The sequence below is a fragment of the Mytilus galloprovincialis genome, chromosome 10 (genome assembly GCF_965363235.1).
Source record: "Mytilus galloprovincialis chromosome 10, xbMytGall1.hap1.1, whole genome shotgun sequence".
Lineage (NCBI taxonomy): Eukaryota > Metazoa > Mollusca > Bivalvia > Mytilida > Mytilidae > Mytilus > Mytilus galloprovincialis.
The window spans coordinates 18,328,502-18,347,509 of NC_134847.1; the positions used below are offsets into that span (position 1 = coordinate 18,328,502).

General features: G+C 31.3%; 1 protein-coding gene across 1 annotated transcript in view; it reads left to right on the forward strand.

Moving 5' to 3' along the window:
• Positions 1–2,941: 2,941 nt before the first annotated feature.
• LOC143049961 (uncharacterized) overlaps positions 2,942–19,008 on the forward strand; it is a 31,168-nt gene continuing 15,101 nt past the window's right edge. Inside the window, exons 1-11 of the mRNA XM_076223741.1 lie at positions 2,942–3,049; positions 3,919–4,023; positions 5,083–5,251; positions 5,652–5,732; positions 9,420–9,487; positions 9,802–11,100; positions 11,650–11,727; positions 12,213–12,334; positions 12,615–12,723; positions 15,187–15,336; positions 16,861–16,970. Of these exons, the coding sequence (XP_076079856.1) occupies positions 2,953–3,049; positions 3,919–4,023; positions 5,083–5,251; positions 5,652–5,732; positions 9,420–9,487; positions 9,802–11,100; positions 11,650–11,727; positions 12,213–12,334; positions 12,615–12,723; positions 15,187–15,336; positions 16,861–16,970 (2,388 nt within the window). The 5' untranslated portion in view covers positions 2,942–2,952. The remainder of the gene's footprint in view (positions 3,050–3,918; positions 4,024–5,082; positions 5,252–5,651; positions 5,733–9,419; positions 9,488–9,801; positions 11,101–11,649; positions 11,728–12,212; positions 12,335–12,614; positions 12,724–15,186; positions 15,337–16,860; positions 16,971–19,008) is intronic.

Genomic DNA, 19,008 nt, shown 5'->3' on the forward strand with positions numbered 1-19,008 from the left:
CTTGATTGTTATGAAGCTTACTTCATACAGGAATTTCTGAGGATGAAAAATAAAAAGTTAGCAATATCCTTTAACTTTACTTTGTGATACATATATGATGTTCTCTCATTAAATAATTCAAACGTCGGTGATTATCTTGATGTCATCTATCCAATCGAACTAGAGATAAAGGATACAACAGATACACTTACGTCTGTCTCATATCTTGACTTACATCTCGAAATTGACAATGAGGGTTGGTTGAAAACAAAATTTGACAACAGACGAGATGATTCCAAATTGTGAACTTTCCATTTCTATGTAGCAACATTCCAGCCGCGTCTGCTTACGGAGTATATATCTCCCAATTGATACGATATCCCCGCGCTTGTATTATGTCTGTTGTGTTCACGCATCGATGTAAATATAACGGAAATTGAAGAGACTGTCGTAAAAGTGAGAGGTTTAACGGTATAAAACCAGGTTCAATCCACCATTTTCTACATTTAAAAATGCATGTGCCAAGTAGGAATATGACAGTTGTTGTCCTTTCGTTTGGTGTGTTTTGTCATTTGATTTTGTCATGTGAATAGGGACTTTCCGATTGAATTTCCTCAGAGTTCATTATTTTTGTGATCTTATTTTTTTCCTATTATGATTTCCTTGATAGATGGTTATTACTCCTCAGGAAGCTATTAAACTAAGAGTTCCAAATGGTTAAGTTTAAATCATCCCTTCGTAAATTTTACAGACGCTATTACTTGTTGGTTGACCGTTATTGAATAACCGTTTCACAGATGATATCGGATATGTTTCTTACATCGTAACCTCCATCACTTTCCCTTTTCCTGAATATGACCTACCACAATGGACTACAAAATTTATCGCGTTTTAATAGCATAAGCAACACGACGTGGGGTTCGTGTCGGACAATCTTTAGTTTTAAATGTTGTTTTTCGTGTACTATTATTTTTCTGTTTATCTTTTTAATTTTTAGCCATGACGTTGTCAGTTTAATTCGATTCATGAGTTTGATTGTTCCTCTGGTACCTTTCGTCCCTCTTTCACAAATACTTATTTTTTTTGTGTCCATCGCCTTTTTAGCTGCATGAAACAAATTCCCGAGCGATTCATTCAGATCTTACAGTCTGGAAAATCTTCATCAAGTTTTTTGGTCTAGTAAATACCTATTTCGACTTCTCTTTTTCTTATTTTAATCTTCTTATTTGATACTTTTTAAGCATCAAAACAGCAAAACAATATCGGTTGGCATTACATATAGTGTTTGTGTGTTGACTTACTTGACTTAATCCACTTCGTCCCAAGGGGATATAGGGCGAGTACAGTTCCTCTCCATTTCTTCCTGTTCATGGCTATTTTGTTTGTGTGTTAACGTTATTCAAATGTCGCCTTTGAACAAACAATACAGAAAGAACAAATCAAAGCTATAATCATTCGAAGGGTTGATTTTTAACGAATTTACCGTTTTACAATCACACAAACGTTATTGTTAAGTGTATGAAATGATAGATAAATCAAAACAAAAGTCACTTACATATAATTTTGCAGAACCCGTTATCATTAATGATTTGACGGGTATTTTACAATAACAATATACTGTTTATGTATGTACAATTTATATTTATAAAAGTGATATCATTACAGTTTCGAAAGCGGTATGTACGCCGGGCGGACGGGCGAGCCGTTTCCAAATAGTGTCCGTTCAATAACATAAAAACATAAAAAACGTCTTGACTATTTTATTTTCAAATTTAGATTTGTTGTTTCCTGTGACTACACAAGTTCAAGTTCAGTTTTTACGAATTTAGCTTTTCTCCTTATTGAAATATTGTCCTTTCAAAAGTGGTGATATTTTATGATTGAGTTATTTCCCTTTGAACAGAAATGGTTAATTATATATTTAACATTTTATTACACTAGCATGACTAATTTCCACCTGTTTATAAATAGCAGAGCATCTGGTAATTGTCTTATGATTGAATTGACAGATTTATTACAATATATTCTGTTTCCTGAGTGTTGATGATTATAAGCTATATAGGACTGTATAAATAAAGTTAATAATTCATTGTTTATTATAAGACATTTTGAAGGTAATTACAGAAACGTTTAATAGATTACAAAACAGACTTTGTGGAAATGATTATTACAAATTTTTTTTCTTTAATGAATTTTTAGAAGAATTTTGTGGTAGATTTGTTTGTTATTCTGTAAAAACTGATTAAAGGCACAGTTTTCAAGTTGGTTCAAATGGGGCTCAAAAATGAAACTGTTTGATTTCAACATTAATTGAAAGTATATAGGGTTCTTTGAAATGCTGAATATAAACCTGCATTTTTTTAAATTATTAACTAAATACTTCAACATTGATGTCCAAAGGGTTCTTAAACAAACCTTTGTTTTATTTCAAAAGAAATTTAGCGCGTGTGTTTCTTTGATATATAGATTTTAACAAGGTTTAAGTAGTTATATCATATCTAGTTTTATAGAATTTAGTCATCACTGTTTGTTGTTATATATGATTTTGAGTTATTTCCCTTTGAATAGAAATGAGTATTTCATAAAGAATTGAATACTTTGGGTTCTTTTATATGATAATTCTAACAATGTACTTTGATTTTGGATATCGGATCATTATAGGCAAATATCCTATTTCAAATGCATCAGTTCTTTGGCCACATACATTTTGGCCACAAACCTATGCTGTGTCAAATATTCAGTCACAATCAAAATTCAGAGCTGTTTTAGGCTTAAATGTTGCGTCCATACTTGCTCAACTGTTCAGTGTTCGACCTCTGCAAGAACATCCGGTTTGCTGTCACTATGACAGCCTCTTGGTAATTTTGTAACAACGAATTATGTTCAGTGAGTGATGTAATAATCTCAATTATGAACGATACCTGGGTTGTCTTTATTAAATTATTTACAATTATTTCAGATGAGTTCAAAAATATGGATTTTGAAAAATACGAACTGATATCAGACACAGAAAGTGTAGAAGATGATCAACAACAAACCTGCTCAACCAGTTATGATTTAGCAGCTAAAGGTATATATTAAAATCCAAAAACATACATAACAAGTCATTCAGTCTTTTGTGTTTTGTATGTTTCCTCTCTGATCAATCGCAATATATGTATATCGAAATAGTTTATTAAATTCCATGTGTGACAGCAAAATGACGCATGATGTGCATACTGAATGAAAAAAGGTACGAATTTGTTTAGAATTTGAATTCACAAAAAGATATCGTATTGTCTTGTAAATAAACTCATCATAGATACCAGGACTAAATTTAGTATATACGCCAGACGCGTGTTTCGTCTACAAAAGACTCACCAGTGACGCTCGAATCCAGAAAAGTTAAAAAGTAAGTTAAACGAAATTTTTTAGTGTCACTATTTGTGCCGTATATCTTTATTATATATACACCATAAGTCATACAAGAGAAGGAATTGAATGTAATTTTGTCTCTTATAAATCGTAATTTTCGGATACCAATAAAATTTAAATATATCTAATATTTCTATAAGTCACGTCAGAAGTAATACATTATCACCCAATGATATGGTAAAATCTACATTTTTTTACCGTTCAGTGTGACAACAATTACTTTAGAATATATTTAAAGCAAATACAGTTGAGTATATGCATACCATCATTACATGTACATGACGGCAAGTGGTTTCCGTGAAGTTTTATGATGCTTTGGATGTGATATTTTAATTAAATAGATTTGAAATTATATGTTTGGATCTCTAAAGATCATTTGTTTTCTATGTATCAGTTATATATAACAATTAATGTTAACCAAAACATGCGATCATTCAAAAGATTTATTATTTCACATATAACACAGATATATGTGTATAAGTCCTTGAGTTATAACGCTGTTTAGAACAAACTTTTATACTTTAGGCGTACCTACCATTAACCAACCCAAAGGCAATGAAACTGCATCAGAAACAGAGGGTCAATATTTAGAACAATTGTCGAAAAAAACTCATAAGAAGTTTACCACTGGTAATGGGTATTGTATTTTAAATATACGTTATTTATTCACTTTTATTAATGCTTGCTGTTTTCCAATTTATTTTTGAAAACCATTTGCTATAACTTTAAATGCACCTGGGGCACTGGTTATTCAACAATTTTCAAAGCTCGTGTAAAGACTTTAATCACAAAACTAAGACAAATTTTAGAGAATCCTATATACTCCAAACGTATCCTGATTGAATGTGTTGACATGGTAGTCTTCTCCTGTAATTTCTCATTTATCAAGATATACAATAGCCATCTGCAAAGCAACAGCCTTATAATTATATTTTATTTAGTTAAAATCTTATTTATGTCTAAGCTTATTTCATTTTTGTGTGTTATCTTTTATATAAAATATTGGCTAAAATTATGATAAAGAAAAAATTAAGTTTGTAAATTTTGTAAACTTGCATAAACTAACTCACCTTTTCATTTTATACAACCGAAACAAAGATATTGAATATAAAATGTGATTCTTATTTTCATATCGCATGTATTCTTATGAAAGCAAAAATACTCCAAAACACCACTCCTTTATGATTTTCGGACTTTTCACAGCATGTTATAAGTGTCTGTTAGTGTTAAAATGAAATGAGTTAAACGATGCATGCCGGAACAATAGATGGTCCAGTGGTAAAATTTATCATTTTGGCACACCTACAATTGGGAAAATGTATGAAAGTTAGGATCGTCATGAAACCTTTTACGACTTAAATAAGATAGAAAATGAGCAAAACTATAAGTATGTGGGGATGATACGATTGTGGTCCATATTGGATATTAATTACGTTAGATAAAGGACTTAACTGAAAAACGTACTTTACATGAGAACCTATTTTCAAATATAAACTATGTTTTTGGTTTTTTTTAGACAAACTTTCAAGAGAACAGCGACATTGAAATTGAAGTACGATTTCATCTTAACATCCCTTTTTGGATAAATGAATACTAGAAACATTTAGTATTTAATTCTAATATTCATCATATCATTCCAAACATAAAAGAAGAAAACACATGTTAATTTTGTTGTTGTTACCCTTTTAGGTGAAAAGACTTCTCGAATTCTATTTAAGTGCAAAATATGCAAATTTTCAAGCAAAGATGAAACAAAATTGATTAAACACGAAAATATACACAACACAGAATATAAATTTAGCTGTACCATATGCGAAAGACGCTTTAGATTACAGTCGAATTGCAATAGACATATCAGGTAATTGTAAATTTATAACTTCTACTATTTGAAGCTATGAGGAACGGATAACATAATTACTAAATTACAAAAATTAAAAGACAGAAGACTATTTTAGCATTGAAGCGATTATGATATCATTTAAGTTTGAAACATCTTAAGTAGTTCAGCTCAGTTAACTCATTGATAGAATGCATCTAACTAAATTTAATTAGATTATAAGTGCAAGGGCTTTTGACACACTGTTACAATAGAGCAAGACAAATCAAACCGCACAAATCCGTGCAATCAAATGTAGGAACTATTTTATGTATCCAGTTTAGTAAATCAAGATATTGGTTCAGTGAAAACTTGTTTTCCTTTTCTTTGTTTAAAAGAGTTTTTTTTATTTCGATATCAAACTGTCAATATTATTTTACAGATCACATAAGGGAGAAAAAAATCATACATGTCAAATATGTCAAAAATCTTTTACGCCTAAAGCAAACTGCAAACGACATATGTAAGTATACACATTTTATGAATTGTGACTTAGATTGGAGGTTTCTCATTGGCACTCATACCACATCTTCCGATATATATTTACTCCTTTGAGATGTTCAATATATGTGTTATAAAACAAGTATCAAATATTGAAATCAACTTCGTTATTTAACTAGCCTTAAGTAAATTTTTTTTATCCGAGCTAAACTGATGAGACTTTTGTTGACGAAACGCGCGCCTGGCGCAAAAACAAAATTGTAATCCTGTAATATATGATGAGTTTATTAGAAAGACCTGAATGATATTTATATGCACGAATATCGAGAATGGTATCAAACAAGCGTGACCAATAATTACATTATCAATGAATGGACATCTAAATGACATCAATGATCATGATTAAGTTTTACATTCAATCCCATATTACTATTCACATAAATTAAAGTCATAATTTGTCAATTAGCGTATTTAATTAAAAAAATTTTGGAAGTGACGAGAAAAATATTCTGAGATGTTTACTTTCAATAACAATAAACATAACGAATGATTGCTTTGAACATCACCTTAACATTTGTTGCATTTAATCATTGAATCAAATTTAAAAAATATATATAAAAAAATAGACGTGGTAGGATTGCCATTGATACAACTCTCCACAAGAGACCAAAATGAAACAGAAAACGTTAGGTCACCGTACGGCCGTCAACAATGAGCAACGCCATACCGCATAGTCAGCTATAAAAGGTTTCGAAATAACAAATGTAAAATTAGGCAAACGAGAAATCTAACGGCCTAATTAATGTAAAAAAAATGCACCAAAAACAAACATGTAACACACCAACAAACGATAACCATTGAATTACAGGCTCCTGACTTGGGGAGAGGCATATACATACATAATGCGTTACGGTTAAGCATGTTAGCGGGATCCTCATCCTCTAATAGACTGTGACAGTGGTGTAACAGTACAACATAAGAACAAACAAGAGGCCGAGATAAAACTATAGTTTACTGTTTTTTGTGTAGTTTAGGTAACCAATACATAGTAGGGACCTTCAAATGTTCGAAGAAGCCTTACGTTGTGATGTGGTTATGATATGTTTGTTTACTTTATGACTATATGTTAAGCGCAAGGACTTGACAGCAGATGAATGTAAAATTTCATTCTTAAAAGGTTCGTGTAGTATTTATGGCATACTACCACCACATTGTTGACTGCTTTGTCGCCTATTCAAACACAAACCGCTTTGAAAGTTCCTGAAGTTTATTTCTTATTATGGATAAAGGCGTTGTATATACCCTTTTATTTATTTCTAAATTATTTTCAAAATGTGATATTCATTATCTACAATATTCATTTAGATAAGAACCAAGAGATTTTGTATTGAATCATCCCGTTTACACCAAATTTTACAATACGAGGAAAGAGCATCTTTGTTGAGCTGACGACACTGTCTCCAATCTATTTAGATGGAGGACGATATTTTGTTAATGTTATAGATTTTCATTGATTTGATGGTGCTTGTTGAAATTCCGTCTACATCATATCTAAATATGAATCAGCTCAATATTGGAATATAGTAAGGAAGCAATGCCGACATCATTAACGGATACTTTTCTATCGTATCGTCATAACCATAACATTATTCTACTTTTCTACGAATGGCTACTTCTCGTTCTCTTCAATTTTATTTAAGAATAAAGCTCAATTTTGCTATGTTTAATTAACAGATTTATATTCGGTATTTATACTCTGATTAACTAATTTGTTTTCTCTAAGTAAATATAGTGGTGCCTTTGAGGAAAGACATACTATTACCAAAAACACAATTTTCGTGTATGTGTTTTTCTATAATTTTTTTTACATAAGTGTTATCTTACTGGTTTTACATTTGACAAAATTGAGAATGGAAATGGGAAATATGCAAGAGAGACAACAACCAGACTACTGTGCTTAAAACAGTCTAAGACCAATAATTGGTCTTCAACACAGCGAGTAAATTCAGCACCAAAAGCGGACTTCAGCTGGCATCTAAACAAAAAGGTGTATTAATTCAGTAAAAACGGGCATAATACTAAAATCCAAATATATAAGTGACTAAAAACATACAAACTACAAAGGCCAGAGGCTCCTGACTTAGGACACGCTGGAAAATGCGGCCCTGTTAAAAATATTTTGGGATGATTCAACCCTACCTCTAAACCTCGAGCCAATCTTGATTAACCAAACACAAGGCAGTACATACATACAGTAAAACCCAGTCCGATGTCAGGAAAGGTAACAAAACAAACTAAGCAAAATAACAAAGATAAATAAATTAACAAAGGACTACTAAAAGTAACTGATATGGCACCAGACCTCAATTAAACCAGTTGAAAGATAATGTGTACATCATATGTAAATCAGACACAATCCCTACCGTTAGGGATTGAGTATCATACCATCATAAACTATATGTGAAGAACATAAACCGTATCATGCAAACAACAGGTCTTTGTCACCATTTTATGGTGTTTATATATCTCAACTTGTTCGATTCGCTCGTGTATGTAACAATGTATTTGATTTAAATGACAAAAATCTCTGTATGACTGAAAAAGTATTACATTAGGGTTTTAGATATCACAAACTAGTAAACACATTTACACAATTTTATCATCGGTACAACATGTACAAGGACATCATTCGTTAATATAAATCAACATGCAGACATGTTATATATTCAGGTATTTTACATCTAATCTTTTATGGTAGTATTCTAAACAAAGCACATCAATGTCGGCATTAACTTCAAAAGATTACCAAACCTTTAAACAGACTTATTTGGAAGAAATATAGTCACAATACTGTTGTCAGAACATTAAGGATTGCATATTTTGGTTTTAAAATTGATTGATTCGTTGGGTCTTTACATCGGAAATAACCACATTTACTCTAAAACCAGTTGTTTGTATGATACAGGTTATATTCTCATCATATATTGTATGATGGTATGATACTAAACCCCTAATTGTACTTCATTTTCATATATTGAAGACATAACCTTTCAATCAACTTAATTGATCTGGCATTTCAGTAAATGCTGGTAGTCTTTTTATGATTTATGTATCATTGTCATTTTGCTAAGTTTTTTATGTAACCTATTCGACTTGGCACTTCATTTTAGCTAAATTTTACTGTGCGTATGGCTATGTGTTCCCTTATTCTACATCGGCTTGAGATATAGGGGCGGTTTGATCTGTTGAAACGTGTTTAACCCCGCCGCATGTTTGCGCCTGACATAAGTAAGGAGCATCTGGCTTTTGTTAGTCTTGCATGTTTTATAATTTTAGTTCATTTATATGTTTTAGATTTTATTATGACGTCCATTTTAATTGATTTAGTTCACATTTTTATTTAGGGGACAGCTGAAGACCACTTCCGGGTGCTGGTTTTTCTCGCTGTGTTGAAGACCCATTGGGGGCCGTCGGCTGTTGTATGCTCTGTGGTCGGGTTGTTGTCTCTTTGGCATATTCCACATTACCATAAATCTCTTTAGTTCATACTGAACTCGACTTTATTCAGTGCCAATATATCATCCAAATATAAAAAAAAGTGTTTTTAAATTTTTTAATCAGATGTTGTTGCGATGGGTCTTTGCTGATTTTAATCATTAATTCAGTAAAGCATTTAGTGATGAATTTGTTCTAACATAATTTGTTTCAGGCAAAATCATAAAGTATCTACAGAGCAAGAATATAGTCATTATGCAGGACATTCTAATCTCACAGAAGGTAAGGGCCTAAACAATTCATTTTAAAATTGCAAATCATGAATCATAAAAGTATATATTCATAGATGTTATTGTATGATTTAGACCGATTGAATAAATTACGACCCTTCGTCTTGGTTATCAAAAAGTAGTGTTACATATCTATTAATAAAATCAAAGCATACCAACTAGAGAGAAATCTTGAAAAGCACGAAGCGTAACCCGGTAAACCAATTATTGAGAAAAACAAACCATTCCGGAATCTGAAGTGAACACAGTTTCATTGATTTAATTTGAAACATATTTGTTAAAGCATACCGTTTATTTATCATTTAGAGAAAGATGAAAGAAGAATTAAAAACGGACATTTATCACCACCTGAAGTCAGATCAACTCTAAATGGTGATACAAAGTACAAACAAGATAAAGCTAGGCAGGAGAACACTTATCAGTCATGGAATTTTAAATCGAAACGTAAACTAGATGGTAGTAATTTAGACGATAAAGTTAAAGTGAAAAAGCATAGACTCTCATTGGACAAAGACAAGAAAATATTGACATTAAGCGACAAGTTGTATTCAGAAAATTGTTCGAGAGAAGATTTGTTGGCTAAAACAAGTTCTATAAAGATTGACTCGGATAACAATAATATCAATGAAAGGTCGTTTAAAAATGTTGAATCAAATGACAATGAAACTGACGTTGATTTACCTACACTGAAACGTCCACGAAAGATATTCTTAAACAGTTCAGAAAATAGATTAACACACACTCATTACAGTATAATACCAGATTCAGGGGAAAATACCGAATTTGAAGATAAAGAATGTGGTAATAATTATAGTACATGCTTATCTACAATACATAGTAAAACACGCATAAAACTTGAAAGAGAAAAGGGGGTGGATATACCACGACTAGACGATTTTCAAAACAATTTGAAAATTCGAGAAACAAACAAAAATGTATCAGTTGCATCTAACATTGTTAATGTGAAACATAAAAGTAAGAATAACAATAAAAGTGTTTATAAACATTATGGAACAACAACAGGAGTTGAACAAACTTTTAATCAATTGGATAAAAATTCAGGCATCTCTCGGCACTTCAACTTATTGGATACGGAAGCTGATATAGGGAGATTCGATAAGAATGATTTTTCTGACGGCAATGACTCCATATCATCATCATGTAATGAGAATCGTTATGAAACAAACGCTTCCAAAATTAACAAAGCAGAACAAAAGATTTCAGGAGAATCAAAATGTGAACCAATTTCAGTAGAGAATACTAGTTTAAAAGATTTAAGCGATTCTTTTTCAGTTTCTTCTAAAGACCCTGCAAAAACATACCCTATAACATTACCTCCGACACAACCAATAATTATTGACAGGATATCTGAAGATAAATTTAAAGACAAGATATTTAAAGCTGACACTAAGAAAGAACAACTACAGGCGTTAGGAATAAAAAAGAAAAAGTGTAATGCAACAAATAATGATAATGTTAATCACCACTCATCATCAGAAACCCTTCAGAATAAAATGGTGCAACGTGTTACGATAAAATTCTGGGATCGTAATAACTTAATTCGCAAGGTGCTGGATTGGAATCCTGCTTGGTTTAATGAGTTTGGTAAGATTTTATATACCTTCAATTGCAATATATACTGGCGTAAATTTGTATAAGCCATATGATTTAGAATATTCATTTGTTCAATTGCAATAAATGATAAAGTAAATTTAAAATTGTAGCAAATTTAGATAAATATACTTAAATAAATAAAGTAAACAGAAGCATTTTTTTCTCGGTTTATCTAATTTCATTACAGTGTTTTGAAGTTCATTCAACTACATGTATTAAATGATATTGAAAATTGAAATACCAATGACCTACTGGTATGTGATCACCATTGCACAGGCAAAAAATTGAATATATATATATACATATAGATTTTACCGTCAAGTTTATAAAATCACGTAATTGTAAAATTCCTTAATTCAAGGAGTTTTGTATAATCACTGAACTGAGAGTTTCGCAAACCATTTGATTTCCATTTTAAATACATCAAATAGGGGACAAAACCCTGCAGCGAACACATTAAGCAAGATTGCAGACAGTTTATTATTTTTATTTTTACCATCTAAGCAAGTAATTTCACAAAATAACACTAATATATTGTAGAGAAATGGCTTAGACGAAGATCCCTTTATGAGTCTGGCGTAGCAAATCATAAGCCTCGTATCTCTTTGACACACCAAGGTAAGTACACTTCTCTGAGGGAAAATCGAAATGTAATGTATGGAAAAATATAAGGAAATTGGGGAACTTATTGATAAAGAACCTCAGAAAGGAAAAAAAACACAGGCTCATATTAAAACTCTGTTAAAAAGTGAATTAATGTTCATTTTAGTGTCTCTGTAATACCTGAAGATTATAGAACACATTATATCAAATATTTGAAACAAAGTATAAAGGCAGTTTACTGAACTGATTGCTGATGAAAACATAATGCACATAGTTGGACAATGATTGGTTTAGAACATGTGATCCAGTGAAAAATAGCACACGCATGTTAGGACAAGGACATGTAAATATTCATACCAATGTGAAATTAAAAATAAGGTGGCATATTAAATGAATAGAAAACCAATGAAAGGCTTTAATCTTCGGTTTTCAAACAGGGTTGGTCGATTTAAATCACATTCATTTTTACATATTATAACAATGTATTTTTTTTCAAACAGAGTGTAAGACGACACCAGGCGATATTTTAAAGAACGTTGGTCATCACTTGTCAGCATATGAAAATAAAGAAGATTATTTTAAAACAGTATTGCCTCATCTGCTTCTAGAAACTTGGGAATCAGTAAGAAAGCCATTTTTTCTTGAATAATTGTATTATTATTTATTGTATAACGTCTCCATTAAAACAAACAACTTGTCTATCGGATTTTTATAAAGGACCATATATGAACGTGACATTTTAAAAGACAGCTCATTGTCTACGGACAGTCATGTGTATGCATTTAATTTTTGTTGTTGTCGAAATTAAGAATTTTATGGGGAACCTTAAATATTTCAACATCTTTTATTTTAAACTTTAAGAGGAAATGCTTTAGTTCTAATCCATTTTATCTTATTTCTAGTGTCTTCGATCATGGCAAGTCCTGACAGGAAAAAGAACTGTCACAAAATGTATCTTCTGGAAGCGAAATGATGCCAACAGCAGTACATTTTCCCATGCATTTTTCACAGGTATAGAAATAAGCTAAACTAATTCAGATTATTATTTCATCTGGAACGCTTGAACCAAACATGCAAAAGCACATGAAAATGAGAAGAGATGAACTATGGGACTAAAACTTATCTTAAGGAATAGTCAAATCAAATCAATGTCATATTTGTCTTAGGAAGTTGGTATTTGTTTAAAATACGTGTATATCGACGAAAATTTAAGAATAAAATAGTATGTACTGAATTAAGATTGTTACATCGGGTTAATTACAGTTCACTGGCAGCCGAATTTGTAAATAATAGTAAGGTGTGTCCTTAGATTTAAACAGAATTATCTCTAGAAACGGTCAAACCAACAAAATCAATGCAAAAAAGTTTAACTACCTAATTACCTGTATGTTCAAAGGGGACGTTAAAAGTTAAAGCAAAGTAGTCTGATATCCACTTTGAGATGGAACCATATTTTCAGAGTAACCTTTAAATTTATGATGAAGGGGGGATAAATAAAGACAGATATTTTATAAAATCATGTCAGTAACGAACTTCTGATTGTTTAGTTGTTATAAATTCACCAATTAGCAGTCCACTATCAGCGGTATTAACCACATTAAGTGAAATACAATTGCATGAGTTTGGTTAACAATTATAGTAATAATTAAAATCAAATTGTTCAGAGATGTTTTAAAAGAAATAACCCAAAATAGAAATTAAGAACATGACCTTTGACCTTGACATTCGGCATTGATCTAATTTTCTTTTGTTTGGACAAAAAAATCCAAATCAAAAGATCCTAGGTCTCTGTCAGTAATGGTTTACCAATTACAATTATATTTAACTTAGTTTCAATACAGAACAGGAAATAACTCTAATATTGAGCCTCCAGACCATTTCGGTCAACATTATTCTTAATATCCTGATGAAATAGCTAGCAAATTGATGAAATAATTGTGTCTTTAACTTTTATGATTGGGAAGGAGATGTGCACATAAACAAAAACAGAGTGTTGGGAGATAACTGTTACAATTAGAAGTGTTCGGTTAAACACGGCCAGTTTCAAAGTCGCCAAAGTTGTTCGATATCATGCGCAAAACATTTTCTAAGTGACATCTTACAAAACCACCAAACACCGGCAGAATAAGATTTTTTTTAATTAAAACCAATTGTTCAGAGAAGTTAAATTGGCACCCAATCATAAGTTTCTTTATACTGATGCGATAAATAAATAGTTTATATATTTTTGACTAAAATAAGGAAGATAATGGGATACTTCCGGTGAAGTTTTTGTCACTTCTAGTATCATTCACACTGTTTCAAAATATATATTGTTTCTATATACTTTTGCATGTAAATTAGGAGATACTTTTCCATAAAAAAAAAACCTTTCAAATATGACTACTTCCGGTTTTTAAAGGTCACTTCCGGTTGTCTTTTTTCAAGATCATATGTCAACCAACCTTTTGTAAAAGATCCTATGGCTTTATAAAGAACCAAGTTGAAGTAATACTCATTCAACCTTATAGTAAGACATTGCAGGGGAATTAACTCATATAAGATGACATTAGATAGTTTCAGACCAAATGTAACATATCTTAATTACAATAAAACAAACATTTTAAAATTGTTCTTTTATAAATATCTTTAAAAGGTCAGAGAAAATGCAAAAACAAGGAAAAGTCAAAATTGAGAACATGAACTTGACCTTTGACCTTGACCCACGTGCCTGAAATAAAAATTCTTTGGTTATATAGTTAACAGATTACGAGTTACAAAAAAAGAGCATTGAGGACCAATATTCCGTAAAGTTTTGCCAAATACAGCTAATTTAATCGATACCTGAGGTAGAAAAGCCTTAGTTTTTCAAAAATTCTAAATTTTGTAAACAGTTAATTTATAAATATAACCATATTAATGATAATTCATGTTCGCACAAAAGTGTTGACTACTGGGCTGGTGATTCCATCGGGGAATCAAATCTCCATCCGCAGTGACATCGACCCAGTGGTAGTAATTAACTCATCTTATATACTATATAAGAAATATATAAGCGACATATTGCAAAGCAAAAATCTATCACAAGAACAAAATTTGGCGAAAAAAAAAATTATATATATATAAATCCATTGTTTTACACATGATTAATATTTACATCTTCTTTTTTTGAATTTACTCTATTTTCTATTTGACCTCGTACCTCATGGTTTCTTTTATGTGTTGTGTGTGCATTCTGTTTGAACTTGAGTAACATTTTGTCTTGAAAGTTTCACTTTCTATATTTGGATATGGAATATTTTATTCTAAATTTAGGTCCGCGATGGTATTTTGAAGTTACGTGACGCTCAAATATATAGGTCTGGAGTTGAAAAAATAAAGATATGTTTAAAAATCATTTCAAAACTTTTAACTTCTAATATTCTATATTATCAAGTGCTCGGGTTGATTACAAAATTAAGATGTTAATCAAACTCACTGCATTTTCAATTTTAGTAAAAGATCATAGCTTTACCAAAGACGACGTTCTTATATTGCGATCGTCCACAAATGACGATCAACATAGAACTTCGCTGTGTTATATAGAAGACATAACTCACAAACTTTCACACAGCTTAAAAAGCAAATCGACCTATTGTGATGCAGGTAAGTTCTGATAGTTCAAGACATAATAACTAAATATACTTTTACATTTTTACAGCTATATTGTATATTTTTACCAAAGCCAACGCATTTTCTGTGGAGTTAAGGCATTAGTGGTTTTACAACAAGCTGCATCGATACCAAATGTTTTGTCTAGATCGAAAGAGCTTGCAGACAGTTCATTCGCAGAACAATTAAAAAGATCGACATTCAAACACATATTGCAATCTAAATCGATCATCAAACTGATAAAAATCAAGTTGTTGACTAACAAATATCACCATAGAAAGTAAACTTTATCTAAGTTTTTTTATGAGCAACGAATTAAGCTTCTCAACCTAAAAAACCTAACAGTATTAGTCGAATCGGTCGGTTAAAATCATAATTTTACGACAAAAAGAAAGAACTTAATTGTGAGTTTTCACTTGTTTTATGTAGCAACATTCCAGAAACGCCAGCTTATGGTATACATCACCAGGTTGGTCAAATTGTCTTTTTCTTTATGTTTCGTGATTTGTAATGTTGTTAATAGAGAAATGCTGTACTAAGATGCTATTGAACCAAGTGAAAATATGAAGTAATGTGTATGGCAGTTTAACGGACGATATTACGAGTTAGTTTTATCTTCATGGTCTATCCATGTCACATATGACGATGGAATTATTACTGGTGTCGTTACCACAAACCTGTCCTCTTTACCTCGATTGAGACAAACCAAATAAAATGCATCACCGAATAATAAGTGGTCATGAGTAATATGACAGGTGTCATTGATAAAGCAGAATCTTGTTATCATTCCGAAGCCCCTGGCAACAACTAGTTTTGTCTGAAAAAGAGTTCATGCCCTGATTTCATTTTCAATTTTGTACTCTGTGCTTTTTAATTGCTCATCAATGTTTATGGTGTATCTACCAGTAACTGATTCGTCTATTTTTTGTGGTGCTGAGGAAAGTGTTCTAAGTTAAAAATATCACAATATGCAAGGTTTTATAGTTAGTGAATAAACCTCAATAGTACATGATCATGACGAATGGTTTACAGTTTGATGTTGATGCCTTTAGATGAAATAAGATTCAACTAAACATTTGCATTGTGTGATGCCTAATAACTTAGTTATCCACGTTGTCTATCGTAGTAAAAAACGGTAGTTATCTTTTAAATTATTTTTTTCCATTGCGTGATGAACCGTCCTTTCCATTTTAAAAGCAATGAGCTAGGCGAAGTTGTCATATTTTACATTTACTTGTTTCAAATCTGTTTAGAACTTTGGAAAGGGCAAGAACTCTTGTATGATTACAACCGTATCAGAAAGAAGTCGAAATTTGCTTATAACCATTACACAGAAAATAAAAAGGGGGGGTAAAATTAACAGACAGCTTATCAGTGTTTTTTTTTTGCACGGTCGACTACTTCGGCAGGGTGATAGTGTTTTATATTCTATCCGCTAGGGTGGTTGTTTTCAATTGAACAAAACTTTTTTTAATTTTTTGTTAGTTACATGAAATCAATAAGAAAGTTTCATTTCAGATAATCAAGTGTCCTCAGCAGAGACAGGCGATACAGTTTTAAAACTTCAGTTAAAGTCTAGTCATTTTGAAATGGGTCCTGGTAGCAAAATAAGTGAATCCACTCTAGAGGTAAATAATATTACCATTTACATGTGTTAATATATGACGTGTTTTCTGTGAAAAATGAAAACTGTCAACCTTATGTCCTTTTTGTTTTGCTTTTTGTAGCAGATTGAAACATGCATTTCAAATGCTTACCTCTCGCTGCGATATAGCCTTTTTGTGCTAATGCAGCGTAAAGCAACCAACAATCAATCAATCAATCAAATGCTTAACGTACATTCTTCTAAATTTTTATACGACTTGGTCGTATATTGGTATCACGTTGACGTCGTCGTCGTGAATAATTGGGGTTCTTTGATATGCCGAATTTAACTATGTATGTAGATTCTTAATTTTTGGTCCCGTTTTCAAATTGGTCTACATTAAGGTCCAAAGGGTCCAAAATTAAACTTAATTTGATTTTAACAAAAACTGAATCCTTGGAGTTCTTTGAAATCTAAAAATGTACTTACATTTTTTATTTTTGGCCCAGTTTTCAAGTTGGTCTAAATCGGGGTCCAAAATTAAACTTTGTTTGATTTCATCAAAAATTGAATAATTGGGGTGCTTTGATATGCCAAATCTAACTGTGTATGTAGATTCTTAATTTTTTTGTCCCGTTTTCAAATTGGTCTACATTAAAGTCCAAAGGGTCCAAACTTAAATTAAGTTTGATTTTAACAAAAAATGAATTCTTGGGCTTCTTTGATATGCTGAATCTTAACATGTACTTAGATGTTTGATTATAGGCCCAGTTTTTAAGTTGGTCCAAATCAGGATCCAAAATTATGATATTGAGTATTGTGCAATAGCAAGAAATTTTTAATTGCATAGTATTCAGCAATAGCAAGAAATCTTCAATTGCACGGTATTGTACAATAGCAAGAAATTTTCAATTGCACAGTATTGCGCAATAGCAAGAAATCTTCAATTGCACAGTATTGTGCCATAGCAAGTATTTTCAATTGCATAGTATTGCGCAATAGCAAGAAATATCTAAATGCACAATATTGCGTAAAAGCAAGAAATTTTCAATTGGAGTTATCTTTCTTTGTCCAGAATAGTAGTTGAATCAACATAAATCATTGTGTTATACAATATATAATGTATATTCACTTTTACTACCAACTGATAAATTAAAACAATCTTTACCATTCATTGATAACAAGCACTTTTTTTACATTTTAATTTTTATACGACCGCAAAAATTTTAATTTTTTGGTCGTATATTGCTATCAAGTTGGCGTCGTCGTCGTCGTCGTCGTCCGAATACTTTTAGTTTTCGCACTCTAACTTTAGTAAAAGTGAATAGAAATCAATGAAATTTTAACACAAGGTTAATGACCACAAAAGGAAGGTTGGGATTGATTTTGGGAGTTTTGGTCCCAACATTTTAGGAATTAGGGGCCAAAAGGGGCCCAAATAAGCATTTTCTTGGTTTTCGCACTATAACTTTAGTTTAAGTGAATAGAAATCTATGAAATTTTGACACAAGGTTTATGACCACAAAAGGAAGGTTGGGATTGATTTTCAGAGTTTTGGTTATAACAGTATGCCGAATCTAACTATGTATGTAGATTCTTAATTTTTGGTCCCGTTTTCAAATTGGTCTACATTAAAGTCCAAAGGGTCCAAAATTAAACTTAATTTGATTTTAACACAAATTGAATCCTTGGGGTTCTTTGATATGCTGAATTTAAAAATGTACTTAGATTTTTAATTATTGGCCTTGTTTTCAAGTTGGTCCAAATGGGGGTCCAAAATTAAACTTTGTTTGATTTCATCAAAAATTGAATACATGGGTTCTTTGATATGCCAAATCTAACTGTGTATGTAGATTCTTAATTTTTGGTCCAGTTTTCAAATTGGTCTACATTAAGGTCCAAAGGGTCCAAAATTAAACTAAGTTTGATTTTAACAAAAATTAAATTCTTGGGCTTATTTGATATGCTTTATCTAAATATGTACTTTGATTTTTGATTATGGGCCCAGTTTTCAAGTTGGTCCAAATCAGGATTCCATATCAAGTATTGTGCAATAGCAAGAAATTTTCAATTGCACAGTA